A 22,800-nucleotide genomic window follows, 5' to 3' on the forward strand; every position below is an offset into this window, starting at 1 on the left:
TAAGTCAGTTCGTAGAAACCTTTCAACAGAGGCAACTAAATTACTTGTGAACTCATATATAGTATCACGTCTTGACTATTGCAACGGCATTTATGCAAATCTTCCTAAATGCGAAACTGATAAACTACAATCAGTGTTCAACGCCGCAGCAAGGCTTATCACCGGGGTACCCAAGTTTTCGCACATTTCGGAACACCTCCGAAATCTTCACTGGCTGAAGTGTCCTGAAAGGATCCAGTACAAGCTATGCTGGATGGTGTTTAAAGCTATCAACGAAATGGCGCCACCGTATATTACTGAGCTATGCATTCCGGAAAATACTGGTCTAAGGCAGTCAACTCTTAGATCAGCGACATCATCTGCAATTGGAAGGTTGAAAGAGCCTAAGCGAAATCCGAACACTAAGTTTGGTGATCGTGCATTCGGAGTATCCGGCCCCAAGGCTTGGAATAAACTTCCTATGGAATTGAGATGTATAACCAGCCCAACAGAATTTAGATCCAAACTAAAAACTCACTTTTTCAGACACTCATTTCCATAAATCCGTCATTCTATCCAAATATTTCTTTTTTTTTTCTTTTTTTTATACCGTAATTGTTACATTATCTAGCGATTCCGTTCATTCAATTTTGCTATTGACTTGCCTACCAGTGGACAATGGACAATATCAGCGGGAACATAACAAGTTAATCGGTTTAATTGTTGGCAGATGAATCATCTAAATGCGTTTAAGATTGGCGATTGATTGATTTTATTCATTAATTTAATTCATTTAACATATAATATATCCAGCTAACAATAAATCCACCCTAATATAATAGAACTTCCTTCTTCTTCTGGCGTTAGTAAGATTAAATTGTTAATTTTAATTTTAGTTGTAAGTTGCCAAATATGTAAATACTCGTGTATATGTCGTTAAGATAGTAGTTATAGGCCTTAGTCGTAAGTCACTAGATATAAGTCTTAGAGATAAGTCAGTAGTTCTAGTATTAAATATTTAAGAAATATATTTGTACAGCGCCCTTGAGGTGATTTCTCACGAAAACGGCGCTATATAAATTAGCCAAATATTATTATTATGAGTTTGACTGGTCGATAAATGAAGGTGATTAATAGAAGCAATAACGGTGAGTTATGTAATTTTTTTATTTTATAGACAGTTGAGTGGTTATGCTTCTAATGCGTGTGATAGTAGACCTGTTATTTTTTATAGAGCATCTCAATGCAATGAATACCGTAATCGATGAGAGATGAGAATGTTTAACCATGACATTAGACCTGCAATTTCATATTGCACATCTCGTGTCTGCCCATTTACAATGTTGCTTGTCTATAATTTCACTATTATCTCTACTACATAAAAGGTTCATACAGACATTTTTAAAATAATGATATCAATTCATGTTTGAAATATCTGCTACGATAATGAATCAAAAAATAATGGCTTACATTACAGACTATCAGACTCATTGATCAGAATCTAGCTGATCGCAGCATTTCCACTTCTATCGAGAGTTTCTTATTTTCCTCAATCAAAATAGTTTGGTTTTGCTGTAGGTCTTCAACCCGGCGTGCCAAATTAGATATCTGGTCTTCCAGAAAGATTCTGTTCTTGGTCTGCTGAATAGTCATTTGATAGAAGTTATTCCTGGACTGTTCCAATACATCGTATATGGAGTATTTTATAAAATCTTTCAACTCATTTCCCAAATCGCTCATGGAATCAGTATTGCACTTGATCGTTGAAACAGAATCGACAGAATCGATTTTTTTAATTGTAGTATGAGGGTATTTCGGAATACTCGCACATTCACTTGCAGATTCAAAGTTTTCTGAGATTATATTCCTGGAGATAGGAGATGGAGTGGCATGTTGTTGGGCTATAGTTCGGCAGACAGCGATAGATCTTGCTAAGATGGGAGTGGATTGGGATGTTCCTCCTTTTTCAGCAGAATCGTGTGAAACTTGCAACTTTTTTGCGCCTTTTGAAAAATTCATGGCTCTCTTTGCAATAAAATCAGGAGCAGAATTGTTCTTCTTATCAGAGTCAGCTAGACCTCCGACTATATTTACGAGGAAAGAGTCCTTACTGACATTGAAATTTTCCGTTTTGTCCTTCAAAGGAGAAGGAGAGGTTAACTGTTCTATGAAGTCAAAGGAGCGAGAGGATTCCGGCGATGCGCATTCCGGCTGAGCAATGAGAGTGGGGCTGAAGGCTTCCTTCAAGCTTGCGTCCATAGTCACGTAGTGCTTGCGCTTCGCCACTTCCGGCCTAAATGCCACTTTATTAATAGCCCATTTACTAGATCCAATTAAAGTTACAGGTTCCGAGAAATTACGCAAATCATAAATCAATACTTCTCCCTTCTTGTTCCCTAGAGCTACCTGGCCGTCGTCATTGACGTCGATGCAAGTCAGAGCAGAATCAGTTTCAATTGTGTTGACAATTTGTTCCATTTTCAAATCATACATGTGCATCTTCTTATCAAATCCACATGACACCATGACATTACCATTGATACGGGAAAATTTTACATCAGAAATGACAGAATTATGAGCGTCCTTAAAGAACAAACGATTCTTTCCGTTATCGAGGTCTCTCAGAAGGATGCAGCCTTCATCGGAAGCCAAGGCCAGGACAGAGCGTAATTCCGGATGAAATCGAAGGGAGGAAACCTTATTAGAAAAAGGAACTTTAATGACTCCGATCTGAGTGTTAGTCATAACATTGCAGATAACGGTTTCCCCACTCTCCAAGCCGGCGGCCAGATATTTGTTTTTAGAGTTGAAATCCAGTATCTTGACAGCGGAGGGGGCGTTGGTGAAAGTCTTGATAATATGTTTGAACTTGGTGTCCCAGATGAACATGCGGCCGCTGCGACAGCCCACAGCCAGCTGGCGATGACCGCTGCGGTGGAAGGCAGCTGCTGTGGACTCCTCCTCGGGGACGCATTGTAGACACTGCACCCCATCTTCTGACGCACTGAGGATCTCTATTCTTCCAGCAGGATTCACCTGAAATTACATTGATTTTTCAAAGTCGTAGATACTCTCAGTATTGTCCTGATGAAAGACCACAAATCAGAATCAAAACATTGCTTGAAATAGCTTGAGCCATGCTTGGTGATCAGATCTGAATAGTCAGGTACATTTCATCTTTCCTTTTCCCCATCTCACTCTCTTCCTTAGACCCTTCAGCCTCACAACATTTAAAACAAAAAAACGAAAAATCATTATTATACGACAGATAATTAATCCATTTACATAACAATTTTGGCATTCTGCCACTATTAACATATTAAAAGTCTTAAGGCTATTTAAAGGTGAATTAAATACATCCACTGCTTCAGAAATTTCATTCAACTGCACTATTCCTCGTGTCATGCTAAGTTGTGCTAGAATTTGTTCTGCCGCGTGGTATCTTGAACAAGTCATGGCAATGACTACGGCTGAAGTTTTCGGGCATAACCCAATTAGGATGCCATTGTCTCTTGTGCGGTATTCACATAAAACATATTATTTCAGATGAGAGGTAGTCTGTGAACTTTCATACGAGGACACTACAATTCTAATTTTACACAATTGGTAGACCTAACGTAACTAAAACCATTATTATCGAGACAGGAGGTTTGAGATTTGAAATGAACAGCAGAAAATAAGTTTTATTGAGTTATTTACCTGTAATATATATTTTCCATCATCGCTCCATTCAATGTGCCTCAGAGGTCTGTCATATGCCCCATGAGTGAATTTGTGAGCCCAACTTTCACATTCATAGAGTCTCAAATCGTTGCTTATCGAGGCCAGAAACATGATGACTAAAAAAGGAAGCACAATATTTACTTACAGATTAAACTATTACATGCTTGAGATTTTTTTTAAATTCGTTCTTTTTACGGCCCAAATATCAACTAATAAATTATCTCGTATTAAAATCAATTTATTTAAACAGAATTCGATATACCCAAATACAGAACTAAAAATGCACTTTCGAATATACTAACAATATAATAACATCTTTGGATTAGGGAAAGTTAAAATTAATAAAAAAAACAACAATTAAATTCTTTTCCCAGCAAACTAATAGTTGGGGCAATTTATGTATGTAGGCTTACCGTAAACAAACCGTAGTTTTGCCTCTAGATCTTTATAATATCTTCCAGAAGTCACTTGTGGGTAATAAGAATCCTTTTAAAAGGGACGAACACAACTTCTCAAATCTCAATATTTAACCCAACCATAAAAATAGCACAATTTTTGCTAAATGCCAATGAAATTATCGAAATTAACTGACAATTCTGACGTTTAAAATATTTGACAATAAACTGCGAGTGTTGCTATGAAATTAAAAATATGGATACCATAGTAAATACTAATTAATAAGAATTTTTAAGTAGAGTCACACAGAACCAAACTGTCAAAAGTGTCAAAGTCGCGATTGGTGTTAGTTGATTTTTCGGACTCTCAAATTATTTGTTTTTCAATTACAAAACCTTAAGGGTATGTATGGTCCCTGGTGAATATTGTGTTCAATCTAAAACGTGATGATTTTACTTTAGTATCGGCCAAGCTATTATTTCATTTAACAATATGACTGAAGAACTCTCCGGAGTCACCGTGGTGATCATCATCGGTGGTGGCGTTTTGACATTCATTATTCTATTTATTTTCGCGAAGAGGCAAATAATGAGATTTGCTCTGAGATCACGGAGAGGACCACACTATCCCATTGGTCATGGAGCCAAAAAGGTAGACTACTTTTTAATAATAACTACATCAAATTACATAAATAACTTCCCTCGAGACCTTCGGGGATGATATGTGGAAGGTCTTTTTGAGAAAAAGAAGGAGTGAACCTTGGCCTTTAAGAGACCTATGTGGGAGTGAGAATGAATGAACTATTAACCTAAAAAGCCCTGGACGGAGCTATTCAAGAACAATTTAAAGCCGCAGGGTGAGGGGAAAATGAATGAAAAATAATATTTTTTTTAATCACATCCCATTCCTTGTCTCATCAAATAGCAAACAAAAAATCATAATCAGTTACTACTGCATTAACAACACAAATTAAAATTATAATAGTTCACTTTGGATACACATCATTTCAAAAGTTTGTCATACAAGATGGCTGTCAGGCAATTTCTTCTCACCCTAGATTTGGCTTCAATACCATTCATACAAAATCGCACTAATGCTTTTTCAAGGGCTTTTTAGGTCTATGGGAAACAAAGGCTGAAAATTTATTCCACAATTGAGGTGTTGAACACAAAAATGAGTTGTAGGAGCGACGCATTCTCGTGCGACGAATGTCAATATTTATCTTTCAAACACTTAAATTGTAAACTAAGTATTAATTTGTTACTTCTAGTCCCTGAAGCGTGAGATTGACAGAAGAATCGAAGTCATCCCACGAATAGTGCATGAGCCACAACTTATAAATGAAGAAGCATCGAAATTCATATTAGACCCGGGACAAAAACTGCCCTCACATTATTTCAGACTTAAAGCGGTGGATGACATCAAACTGTTAGGTGAGTGAATAATTATTATAAGGGGGGGGGGGGAGCGTTGGAGAAAAATATACTTGGAGAGTGTGCAATACAGCACGAATTTTTAAGACGTAAAGATTATAAACTTAATACTCCTATTGAAAATATAAACTACATTCTTCCGCCCACAGCGGTTGTGTATGGACGTATACGTAAATAATTTCGTCTTTACAATATTAGAGTATTGTTACACCGCTACTAGTATTTTGCCGCGAGTGAGGTGACCGAGGTCACTAAACCCAACCCATTATGGACGTGCTGCAAATAATAGAGAATATTAAACTTGAAATCTCAATATTGAAACCAAACAGGACTCCAAGGCCAAAACTAATCTGGAAACAAACATCAAACTTCTAGAAGAAACATGGATGCACGAAAAAACTTCATTTCAAAACGAGATTGTTTCTCTGCAAACCAAACTAATAGAAAAATTATTAAAAAAAAATTGAAAATTCGAGTAATATGGAAAAAAAACCTATGCAAGTCGACTAAAAGAAATCCGGAATCGAAATATTCATTGAATATTAAAAGTGAAAATACGAATTTGACATCAGACACAATAAAAGACCAAATTGTAAAAAAAATAAAAATAGCAAATTTAGGCATTTCAGTAAATGGAGTTCGTAAAGCCGCTCAAAACAAACTGATAATATCTTGCCCTACTAAAGTCCACGCAGAAAAATTGGCGGATGAAATTAACAAAACTCTCAAAAAAAATAGGTTGCGAAAGAACTAAAAAAAAAAACTCCAAAATTTTCGTAAGAAATCTACAGGCAGATCTGACAGAAGAAGATATAATCGAGGCTTAAAAACCCAAAATGATGGTATCAAAAATTTATTTTATTGATTTATGATTTAGAGAGTACATGTGGTTTTTTGTGATATATCACCCTCCATGCTAGGGATGATCGTGTGTTATGGCGGGTGAATTTTACAGTTTGCGGACATAGAATCTATACATTACTATAATATAAAATAAAAAAAATGATGTATATCTAGTTTGGGTTGCAAGAAGAGGATGGAGAAGTTAGATAATTATAAGAAGATGAAAAATTTGAGAAATTATTAGTAAATAGATCACACTAATTAATTATGTACATACTATACCGCTAAGTTAAGGAATAAGGATATATTATGTTTTGTCTGAAAGGTGATTAAATTGATAGAGTGTAGAATGAATGGGTATTGTAGTTGTAATGTATTCCGTGTGTAAGGATCCATTTCGTAATTTGTTTTTTAAAGGAATGGGGTTGACTCACGATTTTCAGGAACAAGGTTAAAGATTTTAGGAGCCAGGAAGAAAAATTATCTTTGAGCTGACGTGGTATGTAGTGAAGGTACTTTGTAGTGACCGTTGGTTATTGGCCGGTCGGTGGCCGAGTTGACATCGCGCTTGGGTCCCACTCGGGCGTAGTGTGTTCAATTCCTCGGCTGGCTAAGTCCTCCATCACAACACAAGCAACATTTTCAGCTTACTGTGGTGGTAGTAGGAGATTTTCAAATATTGTCAGGTTATTCGTAACCCGGGAATGTTTGTCTTTCTTTTTAAAAAAAAAATATATATATTATTTAACCAACAACTTTCTGAACAAAGCAAAAATCTAACTAGGAATATATTGGTAATGTTTACTTCTGTAAAAATATTGATACATTTTACTTGACTTGATAAATCCTCACACTTGTTTACATACTATTGCCGCCTATTAAAATATTATTCAATATGGGTGATTTTAATGTAGTTTTTGACACCTCAGAAATTGATTATGAACATACTCACAATTTTGAAAACTGGTCCAATAAACATGTATTAGGAAATAATAATATAACTGCCATTAACCTAAATATTCGATGCATATCAAAATATTGGGATACTTTCCTCCTAATTATTTCTAGTTCCTTGCGAAATATTGACACAATCATGCTATGTGAAACGTCGATAAATGAAAATAAAATAAATCTCTACCAAATATAGGGTTTTAACCCTCACTACTTTTGTCTTACAAAAAGATCGGGGGGCGGAATTATTGTATATGTGAAGGATCATCTTACATTTGAAAAAATAAATATAGTAATAACTAAATTTGATTGCGTTTAAGGAACTATTTCTATCTACAAACATAAACATATAAATTTATTGGCAATGTATAGACCACCAAACACAAATAAAAAATTATTTCTCCATGAACTGGAAACTATATTGGGCAAAAAGAATCCATTTTAATACTTGGTGATACGAACATAAACATATTAAATGAACTCGAACCGATAGTAATCCAATATGAAAACCTAATGGCTCATTTCAGAGTGGTTAAAACTATAAACGATGTGACACGAGAAGCAGTATTGTCAAACTATGTAACGGCTACTTGTCTAGATCATATCTATATAAAAGAGAGGGAGACCATTGAAATCAGTTCATGCGTGTGTGAAACAATAATAGCTGACCACTCCCTAATTGCGACGACGATTTATTTCTCTACCTACGATAAACACACATCAGACAAATCGCACGCTGAGTACTATACTGCACTCTCCAAAAAAAAAAGGTTGAACTATTTATCTCAATCACCGACTGGAATGAAATGCTAAAATTATCAGAACCAAACGTTTTGTATGAAGAAATTAAATCGAAATTCAAAAAATTTATGAAATAAGTAGCTTCACAAAATAAAAAACTAAAAACCATCGGTATTACCAAAAAAAATGGATGAATAAGAGCCTCATTGAAAATATACAAACACCAGATACTCTTTGGAGGAAATGGAAAAACTCACCTAACAATCAACCAATCAACCTATCAACCTATCAACCAATAAATATAAATACCACGCTATTAAAGCATTCAACAGTCTTCCACTTGAAACAAAAATTGAGGAAAATAAAAATAAATTCAAACACAAAATAAAAAAATGGATTAAAGAACAAAAAAGACAATATTTCCAAAATTCTATAACATAAGAGAATAAAACATATACACGCAACACAAAAAAATGTATAAGGCAAGCGGCACGCACAAGCACATAGATCATTGTAAGTGCCGATTTCCATTCCCTTCTAATGTTTTTATTTTGGTGTAAGAATTGGATTTTGATTTCTAATCTTTATTTTTGGTGTAAATTTATCTTTATTTTAATGTTGTTTTTTGTTTTTGTTTAAATGTATAAATTCGTATATTTTAAAATGGGGACCTCAGCACGGGTGAACAACCCAGTGAGGCCAACGTTGCTGAATTGAAATGTGAAGTACTGTAGAGTAATGTATCAATAAATAAATAAATAAAAAATCAACCTTTAACATGGCTGAAGAAAACCATATACACGAAAATTATAAATGTAGAACTAAATCTACTTTTTAAAAATGTTAATTTCTCGATATTAAACATGAATATTAGATGTTTAAGGAAACACTTCAATGAGCTCTGTATCCTTATTAATAACCTAGATTTTTCTCCAAGCGTAATTGTTTTGACCGAAACTCAAATGAAAGATGTTATTCCATATAACTTATCAGAATATACCACAATTTCCTCTGCCTGTAAGCATACTGGTCATGATGGAGTCACTGTCTTCTTTCATAATACTCTAAATAATGTTGCCACTGAATTTATTGAATTTAAGTCAGCCAATACAATAAAATTAACCTTTTTTCAAAACAACTATAAATATCATGTACTAGCCATATACAGATCCCCATCATTAAATGATTTTTTATTTGTAAAAGAACTAAAATCTTTTGTTAGAAATCTTGACAGAAACAATTTTACTTTTTCAATTTTGACAGGTGACATTTATATAAATATTAATGATAACAATATAAATGTAAATTGTCAAAATGAGTATCTAAATTGTTTATCAAGCTCTGGATATATGTCATATATTAGCTCACCAACAAGAGTAACCTTAAGTAACTCTGCATGTTTAGACCACATATTTGTCAAGTCGCACGAGGCGGCCAATATTATCTCTTCAATTCTCGAAACTAATATCACAGATCATTACCCGACCTTTTATGGACACCATTTCAAAAATACACCTTTAAACCGAAATTCCGTAACTCTAGAAAAAGTAGACATTGATTAGTAGAAAACTGGGAAAATGTAATATCAATAGAAAATCCACATTTAGCATTAGAGAATTTCTATAATACTCTTAGAGATTATATTCTAAAAAGTGAAAGTAAAATAGTTGTCACTAACAGAAAATATAAAAAAATTAAACCTTGGATTACAGTTGGATTAATTATATCAATTAAACAAAGGGATAAATTGTATAGAGAAATGTTAAAATATCAAATGGATTGCCAAAATAATAATCTCAGAACAATGCCTTATCTGAAAACAAAATATATAATGTACCGAAACTTACTAAATAGACTGATACGAAACTGCAAAAAGAAATACTATTGTGAACAAATTGAAAATGCTAAAAATAATACTAAAAAAACTTGGATTATTATAAATGAAATTGCCAAAAAAAAATTATGTCTTTAAATTATATTGTAAAAAACATACAAATATTAAATAAATTAAAAAAAAATTTAAAAAAATTATCTAAAATATCTAAAATATTGTAAATGAGGTTAAAATAAATAATGAAATAATAACTAACAAATCGACCAATGCAGAATGTTATGCTTCTTTACAAATATAGTAGACGATGTACTTGAATCTTCCGGCATTAATATTAATGATGATTATATGGAGACATCTCCTCAATTAGATTCTAATAACGATTCAATTAACTCTATAGAATATTTTTCTCCTATTATATTTAATGAAATTGAAAAATATATTGATAGCCTAAAACCATCCAACTCTAAGGGAAATGATGGACTATCATGTGATACATTAAAAAAAATAAAACAACATGTCTTAACTCCATTACAACATATTTTTAATATATGCCTCAAAGATGGTCATTTTCCAGAACAATTTAAAATCTCCACTATAATACCTATTCATAAATCTGGGGATACGCATAAATTAGACAATTACAGACCAATATCCCTTGTTTCAAACCTATCAAAAATATTCGAAAAATTCATCAAATTTAGAGTCATTGAACACTTAGAAAAATATAAAATTCTGTCGAAAAACCAATACGGCTTTCGTAAAGATCTAAGCACTGAGGATGCCATATATGAATCGACAAAAAATATTTACACGTCTATCGATAAAAAAAAGAAATGTCTTGCCATATTCCTAGATTTAAGAAAAGCTTTCGACACCGTTAATCATCATTTACTCATTAAAAAATAACTCGACTGGGCTTCAAAAAAGACACACTAAAACTACTATCAAACTATCTTAAAGACAGAACACAAAAAACAAAAATTGGGAATAATTATAGTTCAGAGACACAGATAAAAAACGGAGTTCCGCAGGGAACTTTGCTTGGCCCGATTTTATTCTTAATTTATATAAATGATTTATGTAATTTTGTAATCCCTGGTAAAATTGTTTCCTAGGCCGATGACACGGCAATAATAGTGGATGGTAATAATTGGACATAAACTTTTTCGAAAGCAACTGTATGTATTTCACTTGTTTCAAAATGGTTAAAATACAACAAACTTGTTTTAAACTAAAGCAAAACATTTTACTTACCTTTTTATAAAAACATAAAAAACAAACCAAATGACAACTTAAAATTAGAATCCATAATACAACTTGCAAGCAAGAAATGTGCTTCCTGTGCAACGAACTCGCTAATGTCAAAAATATAACATATTTAGGAGTATCAATAGATATTAATCTTAATTGGAAATCACATATTAATCAAACCACTTCTAAACTAAGATATCTTACCTACATATTTTATAGACTCAAGGAAATTTTAAACGCTGAAAAATTGAAAATGATCTACTTCTCCCTGGTGCAATCTGCAATCACTTATGGCATAATAGGATGGGGTGGTGCACCTGATACATTTATTAAGCCCCTACAAATAATTCAAAAACACATAATTAAAGTCATATATAACAAAAATAAAACATTCTCGACCGACCTATTATACAAAGAATCTAAATTATTTAACATTCGTAAATTATTTATATAACAAACTATGAAATATTTATTTAAAAATAAAGATAATTTCAAAATAAATGAAAACAGAATGAGCAAAAGAACAAATAATATATTTTACACCCCCCAAACAAATACTAAATTAATGCAGACACATAGCAGTTTCATTGGTCTTCGTACATTTAACCTTCTACCACTACAAACTCAAATGATAAATAAAACAATGGAATATGTTAAAGAGGTAAAAATATGGCTGAATGACGCAGATATTGAAACGCTTTTTCTATAAATTTATTGTTCCTTTCTACAACTCACTTGCTAAAACTTTATAAACTATTGTACATAATGTTTTCTCTTTACTTTTTATAATAACTATAAACAAAAAAAAAAAAAAAACTTTTTCTACTTATATATTGTACGGGACGTGTTTGCCTGCACAAGAAAAAAACTGTAAAATATAAGCACCGGCACACATTTACCTTTGTCCTTTGTAATGATTCAAATAAAGCTCTTGAGGTATTTCATTTGAACCGTTACAGAGTTTCATAAAAATGCAGGGAATATCGACTCTTTTAATATGTTTGCATCAACGAATTCGTCTTGAGAAAGAAGATTTATTCGACATTTGTAATTTGTTTGCATCAACGAATGCGTCTTGAGAAAGACGATATATTCGACATTTGTAATTTGCATTTTTAAAAGAACGCCTTAATAAAGACGGTTGGTTTTTATTGCGGGTAAACTCCTTGTATCCCTCCAGGCTCAGTCGGTAACGAGTCGGCGACATCTGGGCCTTGGTCACCGGCGAGCTCGAGCAAGCCCGGGGCAGAGGCGCCGCGACGTCAGGGCGTCGCGATATCGGGGCCAGTGAGCAGGCCAGCTCAGTAGCCAACAGTAGATCCCCTCTCCAAGGTTGGCTAGCAGGCAGGTGCAGTAGGCAGCGGGGGGGGAACCGGGTTGAAATCAAACACAGCGAGTTATTTCCCAGGTGGCGAAACGAGTAATGGCAGAGCCGACGGCGGTAGATGTTGCTCGGTCCAGGGCTTGTAGCGGAATGGTGCAGGGACCGGTTTTTGCGGTGTATTTATAAGATTCATTAGGACCGAGTCTCCGACCCTTATTTGTCATGTCAAATTCCCGTAATGAGCTTGCTTTTTTCTTGCTATGAAGCTCGCCACGTTGTAGGATTAAATCTGTTTATCTCAGAAATAAGGGAATATTTTATAATATTAGACCTTGTCTACCGCTATCGTTTTGCCAAAACCCCGTCGTCGCAATATTTTTTATTTGGTTATAATAAGACATATTCTACAAGACAAGTGGTCAAATCTCTGTAACATTTTCAGAATTTCGCTGAGTACATAATTATCTTACGTGTAACATATTTTATTTCTATTCGAGCTTATTTAATTAACATGTAAGTATCTTTGTATAAAACTATTTAGTTAACATTGTTTCCTGTTATTACAGAAAAGGCTTGCAAATTCTATTATGTTTTCTAAATCTCTCATTGCCTGTCGACGGGAGAGCGGGCCTTTTCTTTCAGCCAATGAGCATTTGCTTTGCGAGAGCAAGATGGTTACTTGCGTTAAGGCGAGACAACTGCTCTTCCAATTGTTGTGATAAAATTTACCGTTAAACGGCAGGGCAGGTTTTTAAACATGAGTTACCTATATGTAGGGCAGGTTTATCAACATTAGTTTTATGGAAGGTTTTACATAGTTTTCGACAGTGGTAAATATGACGGCATTTTGTTGTGTTTGTTATATTTGATATACATGTTATATTGATGATGCTGATGACGTTCGATACATATATATTATACTTAGGTACTTGAAATATAGTAATCGTTTTATATTACCCGCACTCAGGCAGTGCCTTAGTGGGTTTTAATTTCTTGTGTATACAATTTTGTATTATATATTATGTTATTATTTACTATCTATTAATATGTATAATGTATGTAATGAAATGAAAATAAATAAAGTTAAAAAAAAATAAAAATAAAAAAAACAACAAAAAATATGAAATCGATTTCAAGAAATACATAAATAAATTAAATAATCTAATATTAAACACAAAAAATATATGTTAACAATAAATTTAATCACTGTTTCAAAGACATTAAAAAAACATGGAATTTAACTAATAAAATTTTAGGAAAGAAAGATAAATCCGGTTGTGATGAAGTCATATCAAAATATTTCTTAAAGTCTTATGGGGCTATAACTTACCTTTATAGCTGGCCATTTAATGTGTGTAGTGTAGATTGAGGTAAAGTAAAAAGATGTAGTTTGATAATTTAAGTTTAATGAAAATACGCTACACTATAACACGAAATTAATATCAGAAGGATTTTGTAGGAACCGAGAATTGTCGACTGCCAGGCCGGACTCGAGAAACAGGAATAGTGGCCGTTTACGGAACTACCAGCGAGCTCTGTTTTCGTGTGGCGATCCCCAAAACGGTGTTTCCGTATTAAAAATATTATTTAAAATTGATTAACAGTTCTTGATTCCACAGTCTAATTCTACAGATGTAGTGGCAGAAAATTTTAATAAGTAAGTAAGTTACTACATGAATGTAATGTCCAAGCATCTGAATACGTGCAGGAATATTTACCTCATTCAATGTACCTACCAAGAGCAAATGCAAAGAAATTGAATTAATTATCGGAGGTATGAAAAATTCCAAGACACCAGGCGTAGATTTAAAAAAGTATTTAAAATTACTTAGTCCTGTAATTACCCACTTGATTGACAGAATAATTGACACGAGCCACATTCCTGATGAATTAAAATATAGCATTGTTAGGCCTATCTTTAAAAATTGAAATCACTCCTTAATAAATAACTACAGGCCTATTTCTAAACTTCCTGCATTAGAAAATTTTTTAGAAAAATATGTATCTATCATAGACATATGAATATTAGTAGACCTGCCCTAAGTGATTAAAAGCGTATTATCCCCACTCCCCATACCGGTTCCATTGGAGCCGGCTGTGCTCGCGTATGGCCTCAAGTGAAATTTGAAAACGTGACGTCATCATTCTTGTGCGAACTATGGTCGAGGCATCATCGGTTCATTTTACGAAATAACACGTCAAAATGTTGACTTGTACTATGAAAACTTGTAAAAATAGATGTGAAAAAGAGAATAAACCCAATTGTCGTATTACATTCCATATATAAGTATTATTTTACTTTATTTTAAGCATATTCACATCGTATAATATGAATCAGTTGTTACTATCACATCGAGAAACGTCTGGACGCGAAACACAAAGCTGGTTGGTTGCTGGGAAGTAAATTATGAACATTTATAAAAGTGTCTTAACTAAATACTTAAACGAAATATTCGACTCTGAAAATAGAACCGAATTTGGACTTCGCAAATTTGTTCATAACGTGGCGAGTAATTTGCGCTCCCATGTAAAAATGTCTATTCATTCAAAAGCAGATTTTACTTTTAAAAAGTAAATGGTGATATTATAATGCGAGATGCCTATTTACTGTCAGATTGATTTATTGACGAATCACAGTCAGCTTCACTCCCTTCGTTCTTCAACAGTTGATTTTACCCCTCGCCATTATCTTCTCGTCTATTAATTCCTATGTCTGTGGTATCTATAAATTTAGATAAATATTAAAAAATATCTGAGTATTATTGATGAATGCCAGTATGGTTTTCAAAAAAAAAAGTTGCGATAAATTGCTTGAAAATTTTTCTAATTATATAAATTCACAACTTAACTCTAAACAACATGTACTGGTTCTATTTATTGATTTCTCAAAAGCTTTCGATTCACTCAGCCATATACAAATAATTAAAGTACTTGAAATTATAGGAATCCGGGGTAAACTCCTCTTATTCTTCAAAAACTATTTATCAAATAGAAAAATAAGTGCGAAAATTTTAAATATAATTAGTAAATCAAGATATATCAAATCAGGAGTACCGCAAGGGTCAATTCTAGGTCCAAAATTATATAATTATAAATGTTATTGCCTTGTGTAAGATTTAAAAAAAAAATTGTAGATTCATTTTTGCTGATGATACTGCTCTTGTAGTATCAAATGAAAAGCCCTTAATAGCTATACAAGAATTACAAAGAGACTTTAACGAGCTTCTCAAATGGACCCATGATGTAGGACTAATTATTAATGTTAAAAAAACTAAATGCATGTATGTATATAAGATCAACGAGTTTGAAAATGTGGAATATACCTAAAATAACCGCTCATAGTTTTGACTGTATACATAGAGAAATTTTTAATGTTTGCGACTGAAAAAATTGATTTCATAAATGAATATACTTAGCTGGGAATAATTTTTGATGAAAATTTTAAGTGGGATAAACAAGTGGCAAAAATTTGTAACCAGCTCAGATCCTTAGCTTGTAACTTTTACAAATTAAAATTTATTTTGCCTCATTGCACTCTTAAACTCTTTTATTTTTCTATGGTCGAATCCATCCTTAGATACGCAATTCGAACTTGGGGACACGCAAGCACTATTTACATTAAATATATTAAAAATTTACAAACTGCCATAGTAAAAAAAATTGTCATATCTAATATTTACAATCAGAGACATAACTTAAAAGTACTTATGGATCAGAGAGCCTACTTACAATAAAAGGTCTCTTTTGGTTCACTTTTATTATGGATAACATGGGGGAAAGCTCATACAAACACCCACTGGTAGACAAACATACCACAAGATTTAAAGAAGGAAAGGGCCTAAAAACTCATAATATTAAATAAATATGGAAGCCATACTCTTGAATATATAATTCCAGTGATTTTTGATAAAATCAATAAAAATTTTAAATTTGAAAAAAATGAGAGACTATGCCCTAAATCGTAAAGCTGTGGCTAATGTATGAAAATTTCATGTATCCTTGAATTTTTTTAATGTATCTGCCTACATAACTCGTTTTTAGTAGAATGTTTAATTGGTAGAACCTACAGACAAGCTGCCATATGACAGCTTTGTGGGACTACCCTAAATTTGTACAAATTGTTTATATTTACATAAAAACTGTAATGAAAAATTTTAAATTAGTAAAGCTATCAGACAGAAGATTTGTATCTGATGTCATTTTTATTTTTAAAATCGTTAATTCACTTTTTGACAGCCCTGCATTATTTCAATTGATTTCATTTCGTGTTCCTAATAGAGTCACACAAACCAAAAATAACTTTCACTACAGCAATAATGTCAATGCCAGTTAGTTTATAAACTCCTTTGTACCATGCATACACAGCTTAGGTAACCAATATGCAGAAGTACCTAGCAAATTAACATTTTGTTTCTTATAGCCTGATTGTAAATTATAGTTGTAAAATTTAATTATCATATTAGTGTGTTTAACTGTATTATTGTGTTTTTAATCCTTATTAAATTACAAAAAGGTACTTATACCGTAAATAAATATGTATATATTTTTAAGCCATTAGCCAATTAGGAGTTCCTTATGGCCAGTCTCCTCTACTCTGCGCGGTCCTGCGCCGCATTTTGTTCTGGTCGCCTTGATAATCTTCCTCCACTTCTCCCACCTTCCATTTCATTAGAGTTCTTAATTTGGCAAGTAACTTTTCATTAACTTCGTATCCATTCCAGAGCGGGAGATATCGCGCGCTGGAGGCGGCATGTCACGGCAGCCTTGTGAGAGCCTGCGTGCCTTCCTGCTAAGCGTGCTGGCGGCGCCGCTAGGAGGCCGCGGACAACGCGCTGTACACCAGCTCTGCGACATGTACGAGCATGCACGTCATGACCCGGGCGAGTTCGCGGATGAGGAGTATCAGGCATACAATCGGTTGTTACTCAAGCTGATTGACGCGTGAGTTACCCTTACCACCAAAATGAACACAGCAATGTTTTATTATATGACTTGTAATTCTTGAGGTGATTTCTCACGAAAACGGCGCTATATAAATTAGCCAATATTATTATTTTTATTATTGCTCTCTGTAAAACCCATTATTGCACGACATTAGTGTTTCTGATGGAAACTATTCTGAATCCGGTATAATGGTCTTATGTCTACTAAATATTAAAATTTTTTTTTTTTTAGAGAAGTATTGTAGAATCATTTTAAAGGGATTCTTCCTTGTGTAGTTTTATACTGGATCATAGGTCTTCCAAGATCCTAGGCAATTGTTAGGGAGTGTTACCAACTTTTAAAATCGGTTTAAACTACTGTGCAGTGTGCACAAATACATTCAAACGTGTGCTCTTTAAAATGATGTAAACATTTCACTTTCTTTACCTTTTAGACTAGGTTATCTGCGCACAAGAGCTTATCTCATCTTCAAGGATGCTGTGTTGAACCCCTTTTTAAATAGATATAGCAAATGGCTGAAGTTGTAGCGCTTCAGTTCTTAGTTTTTTTGGGCACTCCATTAAAAAAAAAAACCAGAGAAGAAAAATTTAATGCTATACATAATATTCCGAAGTAGTCGACACTTTCGACTTTTAAGGGTTTATTTTTGACATAACGTGCTCCAATCCCACTGCAGCCCAAAAATATATAGATTTGGATATTTTCAGTCAGTTAAAAAAACTCTTGTTACAACTGTAGGTAGTATGAAACATCAATTGAAATATTTTTTATCTCTGCCAACAGCGGAAAACGGAAAAGAGGAAAATTTCCTTAAAAAAACCTAACCAATTTAATGTTTGTTGTTTTAAATATTTTTAGTAGTTTTTTTGCTGTTTTTCTGATAGTGCCCGCCTTCTAAAACCATGTGGGATGAGTCACAAGTCGTCTCCAAAGAGGACCCCTACGCGGAAACAGGCTGGAGTGAGATCTCTGTTAGATCCATCGAGGCTCAGGCCACCTGGAACTCTGGGAGTCTCTGTTGGGAATACTAATAGACTCACCATTTCTAACGTGCACGCGCAATACACAAATATGCAGGTAAATAAAACCAAAACGCCTAAACCTATAATAGCAAGTTGAAAATGCCGATTCTTGTCCGATCACTGAAGTTTTAAAATTTCATAATATTATTTAAAATAATTGGGTAGGTTCTCCTTTTTAAATGTATTCGTTTTTTAAATTATTCTAAACCAAAGCTCAGAGTTCATTCGACATACAAATAAATTTGAGAGGGATAAGACGGAGATAGGTAACAGTGGGTAATATGGAACAGTTGAACAAATAATTCCTAGAAGTGTAATCTGTTCCGATTTGAAAGAAAACTGATGCTGCCAATTGACATACTAAACCTTTCGATTCCTAGGCCAATACAATTAATTTTCTGTTCAAGAAATTTTCAAAGAATTTCAATATTTCAAAACATTTGATCAGTTTCACCAGAACTAATCAAGTTTAATTCTGACACACTACCACGCCCACAACACTTTTCTGTCAGTTTATAATATTATTTTATTTATTTTTGTGAATAGCTTAATGAATAAAACCTCAAGTTGTAATATTTAATCATTTAAGACAGTATTAGCGAATCTACATAGAATGAAAATTTGAAATAGAAAAAGATATGGTGGCACCTAGGAATTGAACCCGGGACCTTAGCCTTGCTGGGACTCTGCTCTACCACTGAGCTAATCCGACCCTATTGCTCTTGGTCATATTTAACTGTATTCCCTAGTAAGATGAGCAACGGAGGAAAAAAAAATACTAACCTACATTATCTTCATTTTTCTTAGTGCATATTTTTTACTGGCAGCCGCCTTTAATAATAATAATAATAATTGGATGACTTGTATAGCGCCGTTTTTGTGCAAAATCACCTCAAGGGCGCTGTACAAACTTACAATACATTTTTACAGTGATCTATGTTATTACTTAACTATTTATGGAGAAAATATACAGTACAATACTTACCTGGTAGGTCACTTGAGATTAGCACTTAATTAACATTATCTAATTGTTTATTGGCGAAATTTAGATACAGGATTAAGGACTTTATTGAAAAATTGAATGTAACTGGACTTTCTTTTAGGAATGGTATATTTAATTTAAGGGTACGACAGCTTAAAAAGGTAAGTTTTCAGTTTAGACCTGAATTCTGTTGGACTTGTTATGGATCTTAGTTCCGGAGGGAGTTTATTCCAAGCCTTCGGCCCAGATACTCCGAAAGCGCGATCACCAAACTTAGTATTTGGCTTGCGCTTAGGTTCTATCAGTCTGCCTACAGCTGATGATGTTATGTATGATCACAAAATACTTCCCAAACTAAATGCATTCTAGATAGTCTCTTGGATAAATAAATCCATTTCTATTTTAATGACTTTACTGCAAGTCTAGGATGAATATTTATTTTTGGATTAACTTAATGAGTAAAACCTGAAATTGTAATATTTAATCATTGAAGATAATATAAGCGAATCTCAAACGAAAATTTAAAACAGGGTTGGATTAGCTCAGTAGTAGAGCAGAGTCCTGGCAAGGCTAAGGTCCTGGGTTCAATTCCTAGATGCGACCGTATCTTTTTCTGATGTTTTTCTTTCAAATTTTCATTTGAAATTCGCTAATATTGTCTTCAATGATTGTGATACAACTGGTTAGAGGTTAAATTGATTTATTTATACACCTAAAAAGTTAATAGAAATAATAACCATTTGTATCAATTTTGCATAAGACCAAATTATTTTTTTCCCCTTCTATCTAATAAGATTTCTGTTTTTTGGAACCCTTTTCAAAGAATCTGTTAATAATTATTTGTTTCTTTTCTTTTTTTTAGAGTTCAAACACCCTGGACTGTAATTTTGATGATGAAGTGCTCTGCGTTGAATCCAAACCGCCCACTCCAGTGGTTGTTCACTCACAAAAAGTTGATAATGAAACAACGGTTTGATTTTATTGAACATAAAATATGTGAATGTATTCTAGTCATGAGAAATCAGTGATGCCATGCTGCCAAAATGAAAATCGGTAGATGTGAGTTGAAAAATTCAGTATATTGGTTAAAAAAATCAGCAGGTTGATGCTAGATTGAGAGACTTTTCGCATTCTGGGGGGGGAGTATACGAAATTAAAAGAAACTTTTGTAAATTTTGTGTGAATATTGATGGATTTTCAAAAATTTTGGTTGATTGTCACAAATTTTAGACTTTCTACGAATATCGATAGATTTTTTGTAGAAATTTCGGTAGGAATGGCATCACTGTGAGAAATATACAAAGAACAATTTACATTGAGAACATGAAATGATGACATTAGAGAAAAATGTTGCCAACATTTTTATTGTGGCTGTATTATAAGTTAGATGAAAATAAACTAAAATATGAACTTGTTTAGTCAATTTATTTATCATATAATAATTGTGTATTTTAAAAGCAAGTGATATCAGTAAATTTAAAATATGTTATACACAGTATTTTCTAGTTAGTGTTTATGTTGCACAATGTGCATATGTACATAATTATTAATATCTCCCTATCAAAAAATCCGGAATAAAAGTAGTGATGTAATTCAACCCAGGCTGCCCAGAAGCCTTTAGTATGATAAAATATAAAACATGAACATTATTTTATTCAATCTCGAAACAAAATTATAATAAAGAGATTAAGTAAATCGATTCTCAGTAACAACCATCTAAAAAAGGTCCCAGCCTCAGCATTATCCCAATGTCTAGGTGCGCTTTTGATCTCAGTATATGGCTTTCATAGGGATTATAATGCAAACATAATCTTTCTGTAGTTACTTATTTGATGAAAAAGCTTAAATTTATTAATTATTGCTCATAAAAAATATGTAAGCAAAATATACAATACCAACCTAACGTATTGTGAATGAAAAAATTACAAATTCTTCTCGTGGGTCCTTGAATAATAATTTCAAAAAAATGCTTTGTGCAACACCTTTTCACAAGTTTCCCAATTTTATCTCTTTATGTAGTGGGCTTAATATCTATCTATTTTAAACGTCCATACCGCGTGCTTACTACGTCAAAAACCTATATTTTAAGAGTTTCGCTGATGTTGGTGCTCTTTACCAAGTCGTAAACCCGAGTGTTATCTAATCTAATATATATTATAAAAAGAAACCTGTGTTTCCCTACCCGCCTAATTTTCTTCTCAACCAGCCACTGCTCCCCACCGGTGGTTATGGTGGTAGATAGACCTTTGTATCACAATGAAGGTAAGAGAGTTTGGTTGGGCTGGCTGAGCGTGGGTGGCGCTGTACAGCTAGTAAACTAATAAATAATACGTTTCTGTGTCGAGCGAAATCTGCCGACGTCCTCAAGAAGCTCTGCGATGCAGGCACTTCTGTGCTTGATCGCGATGAAGGTAAGTTTTCAGTATGACGCTTCGCCTCATCTGTTTAGTATGTTTATAATTTGGTCATAGAGAAAGGGCAGAGCAATAACAATTAGTTGTTGAATTTGTAAAAGGATTTGTTAAGAAAGAGTCCCTGCCTTGGTACTGTAAATATGTATACATAAAATAGGGACATGCTTAATACCCACATTTTATTTAAAAAATACTTTGTAGTAGTTAGATAATAATGAGAACTAAGTATTCCAATTTCCGAAGAAGTTTAATGCATTTTAATAGTTATTTCATTTGTTACTTGGCGACAATCATAAATAAACCAATCACGCGACCATTGTTATTGATGCCAATTTTTTTAAGGTTAGTTTTTTTTCTTCTGATAATTTAAACCCAAATATGAATCTATGACCCTAAAATGGTAATTTGGATTTAATTAAAACAAACAGCCTAAAAAAAAACATTTAAAATTATTATGTTAAAATACATGGCGTGAAGAAAATATGTCAAATTATGAGTTTTTTTTTGTACGAAATAATGCATTATTTTCAATTTTCGGAAACTTAATTTTTTTGTGTTTCTTTATTTATAAAAATTTAAATGATTACAATTTTTTGTTGTCTTTACAACCACCATACTAGGCTCGTGCCCGTATTATTACTTACTTCTTACATGCTTCTTACTGTTATCTAACTGATACATGTGGTATTCCTATTAAAAGTGCGTATTAACCATGTCACTATTTTCCTAGTGCATTTTATTTTATTTTGCGTGCCGTGAAGTTTATCCGAATTTTAAATTATAATTTCATTACTGCTTGGAAAGGGTATATCTTACGAAATACATTTATCAACGTAAAGAAACACAAAATAAACGTGAAAGTCACAAATAATTATGTAACTCATTGCATTAAAAATGCATCGCAAATATAATATATGTATGTATATTTATAATTTGAGCTGAAACGTTGAAATTCGGCGTGCT

The 22,800-nt window shown here is 33.1% G+C and overlaps 2 protein-coding genes across 2 annotated transcripts; one reads left to right on the forward strand and one right to left on the reverse strand.

Annotated features, from left to right (window-relative positions):
* Window positions 1-929: 929 nt before the first annotated feature.
* On the reverse strand, window positions 930-4,268 carry Grip71 (WD repeat-containing protein Grip71). Its single transcript, XM_089639103.1, has 3 exons — window positions 4,116-4,268; window positions 3,679-3,818; window positions 930-3,015 (listed from the first exon to the last, which is right to left on the reverse strand). Exons 2-3 carry the CDS (start codon window positions 3,811-3,813, stop codon window positions 1,474-1,476), a joined length of 1,677 nt encoding a protein of 558 aa, XP_089495229.1. The 5' UTR covers window positions 3,814-3,818; window positions 4,116-4,268; the 3' UTR covers window positions 930-1,473.
* Window positions 4,269-4,416: 148 nt separating this feature from the next.
* LOC149418388 (lipid transport auxiliary protein 1) lies at window positions 4,417-20,830 on the forward strand. The gene is made up of 5 exons (XM_089638473.1): window positions 4,417-4,749; window positions 5,369-5,531; window positions 17,197-17,416; window positions 18,304-18,496; window positions 20,286-20,830. The coding sequence occupies exons 1-5, from the start codon at window positions 4,591-4,593 to the stop codon at window positions 20,397-20,399; spliced, it is 849 nt and encodes a 282-aa protein (XP_089494599.1). The 5' UTR covers window positions 4,417-4,590; the 3' UTR covers window positions 20,400-20,830.
* The last annotated feature ends 1,970 nt before the right edge of the window (window positions 20,831-22,800 follow it).

This window comes from Hesperophylax consimilis, chromosome 13 (assembly GCF_061612785.1).
Source record: "Hesperophylax consimilis isolate HC1 chromosome 13, BYU_Hcon_1.0, whole genome shotgun sequence".
In the NCBI taxonomy this organism is placed as follows: Eukaryota; Metazoa; Arthropoda; class Insecta; order Trichoptera; family Limnephilidae; genus Hesperophylax; species Hesperophylax consimilis.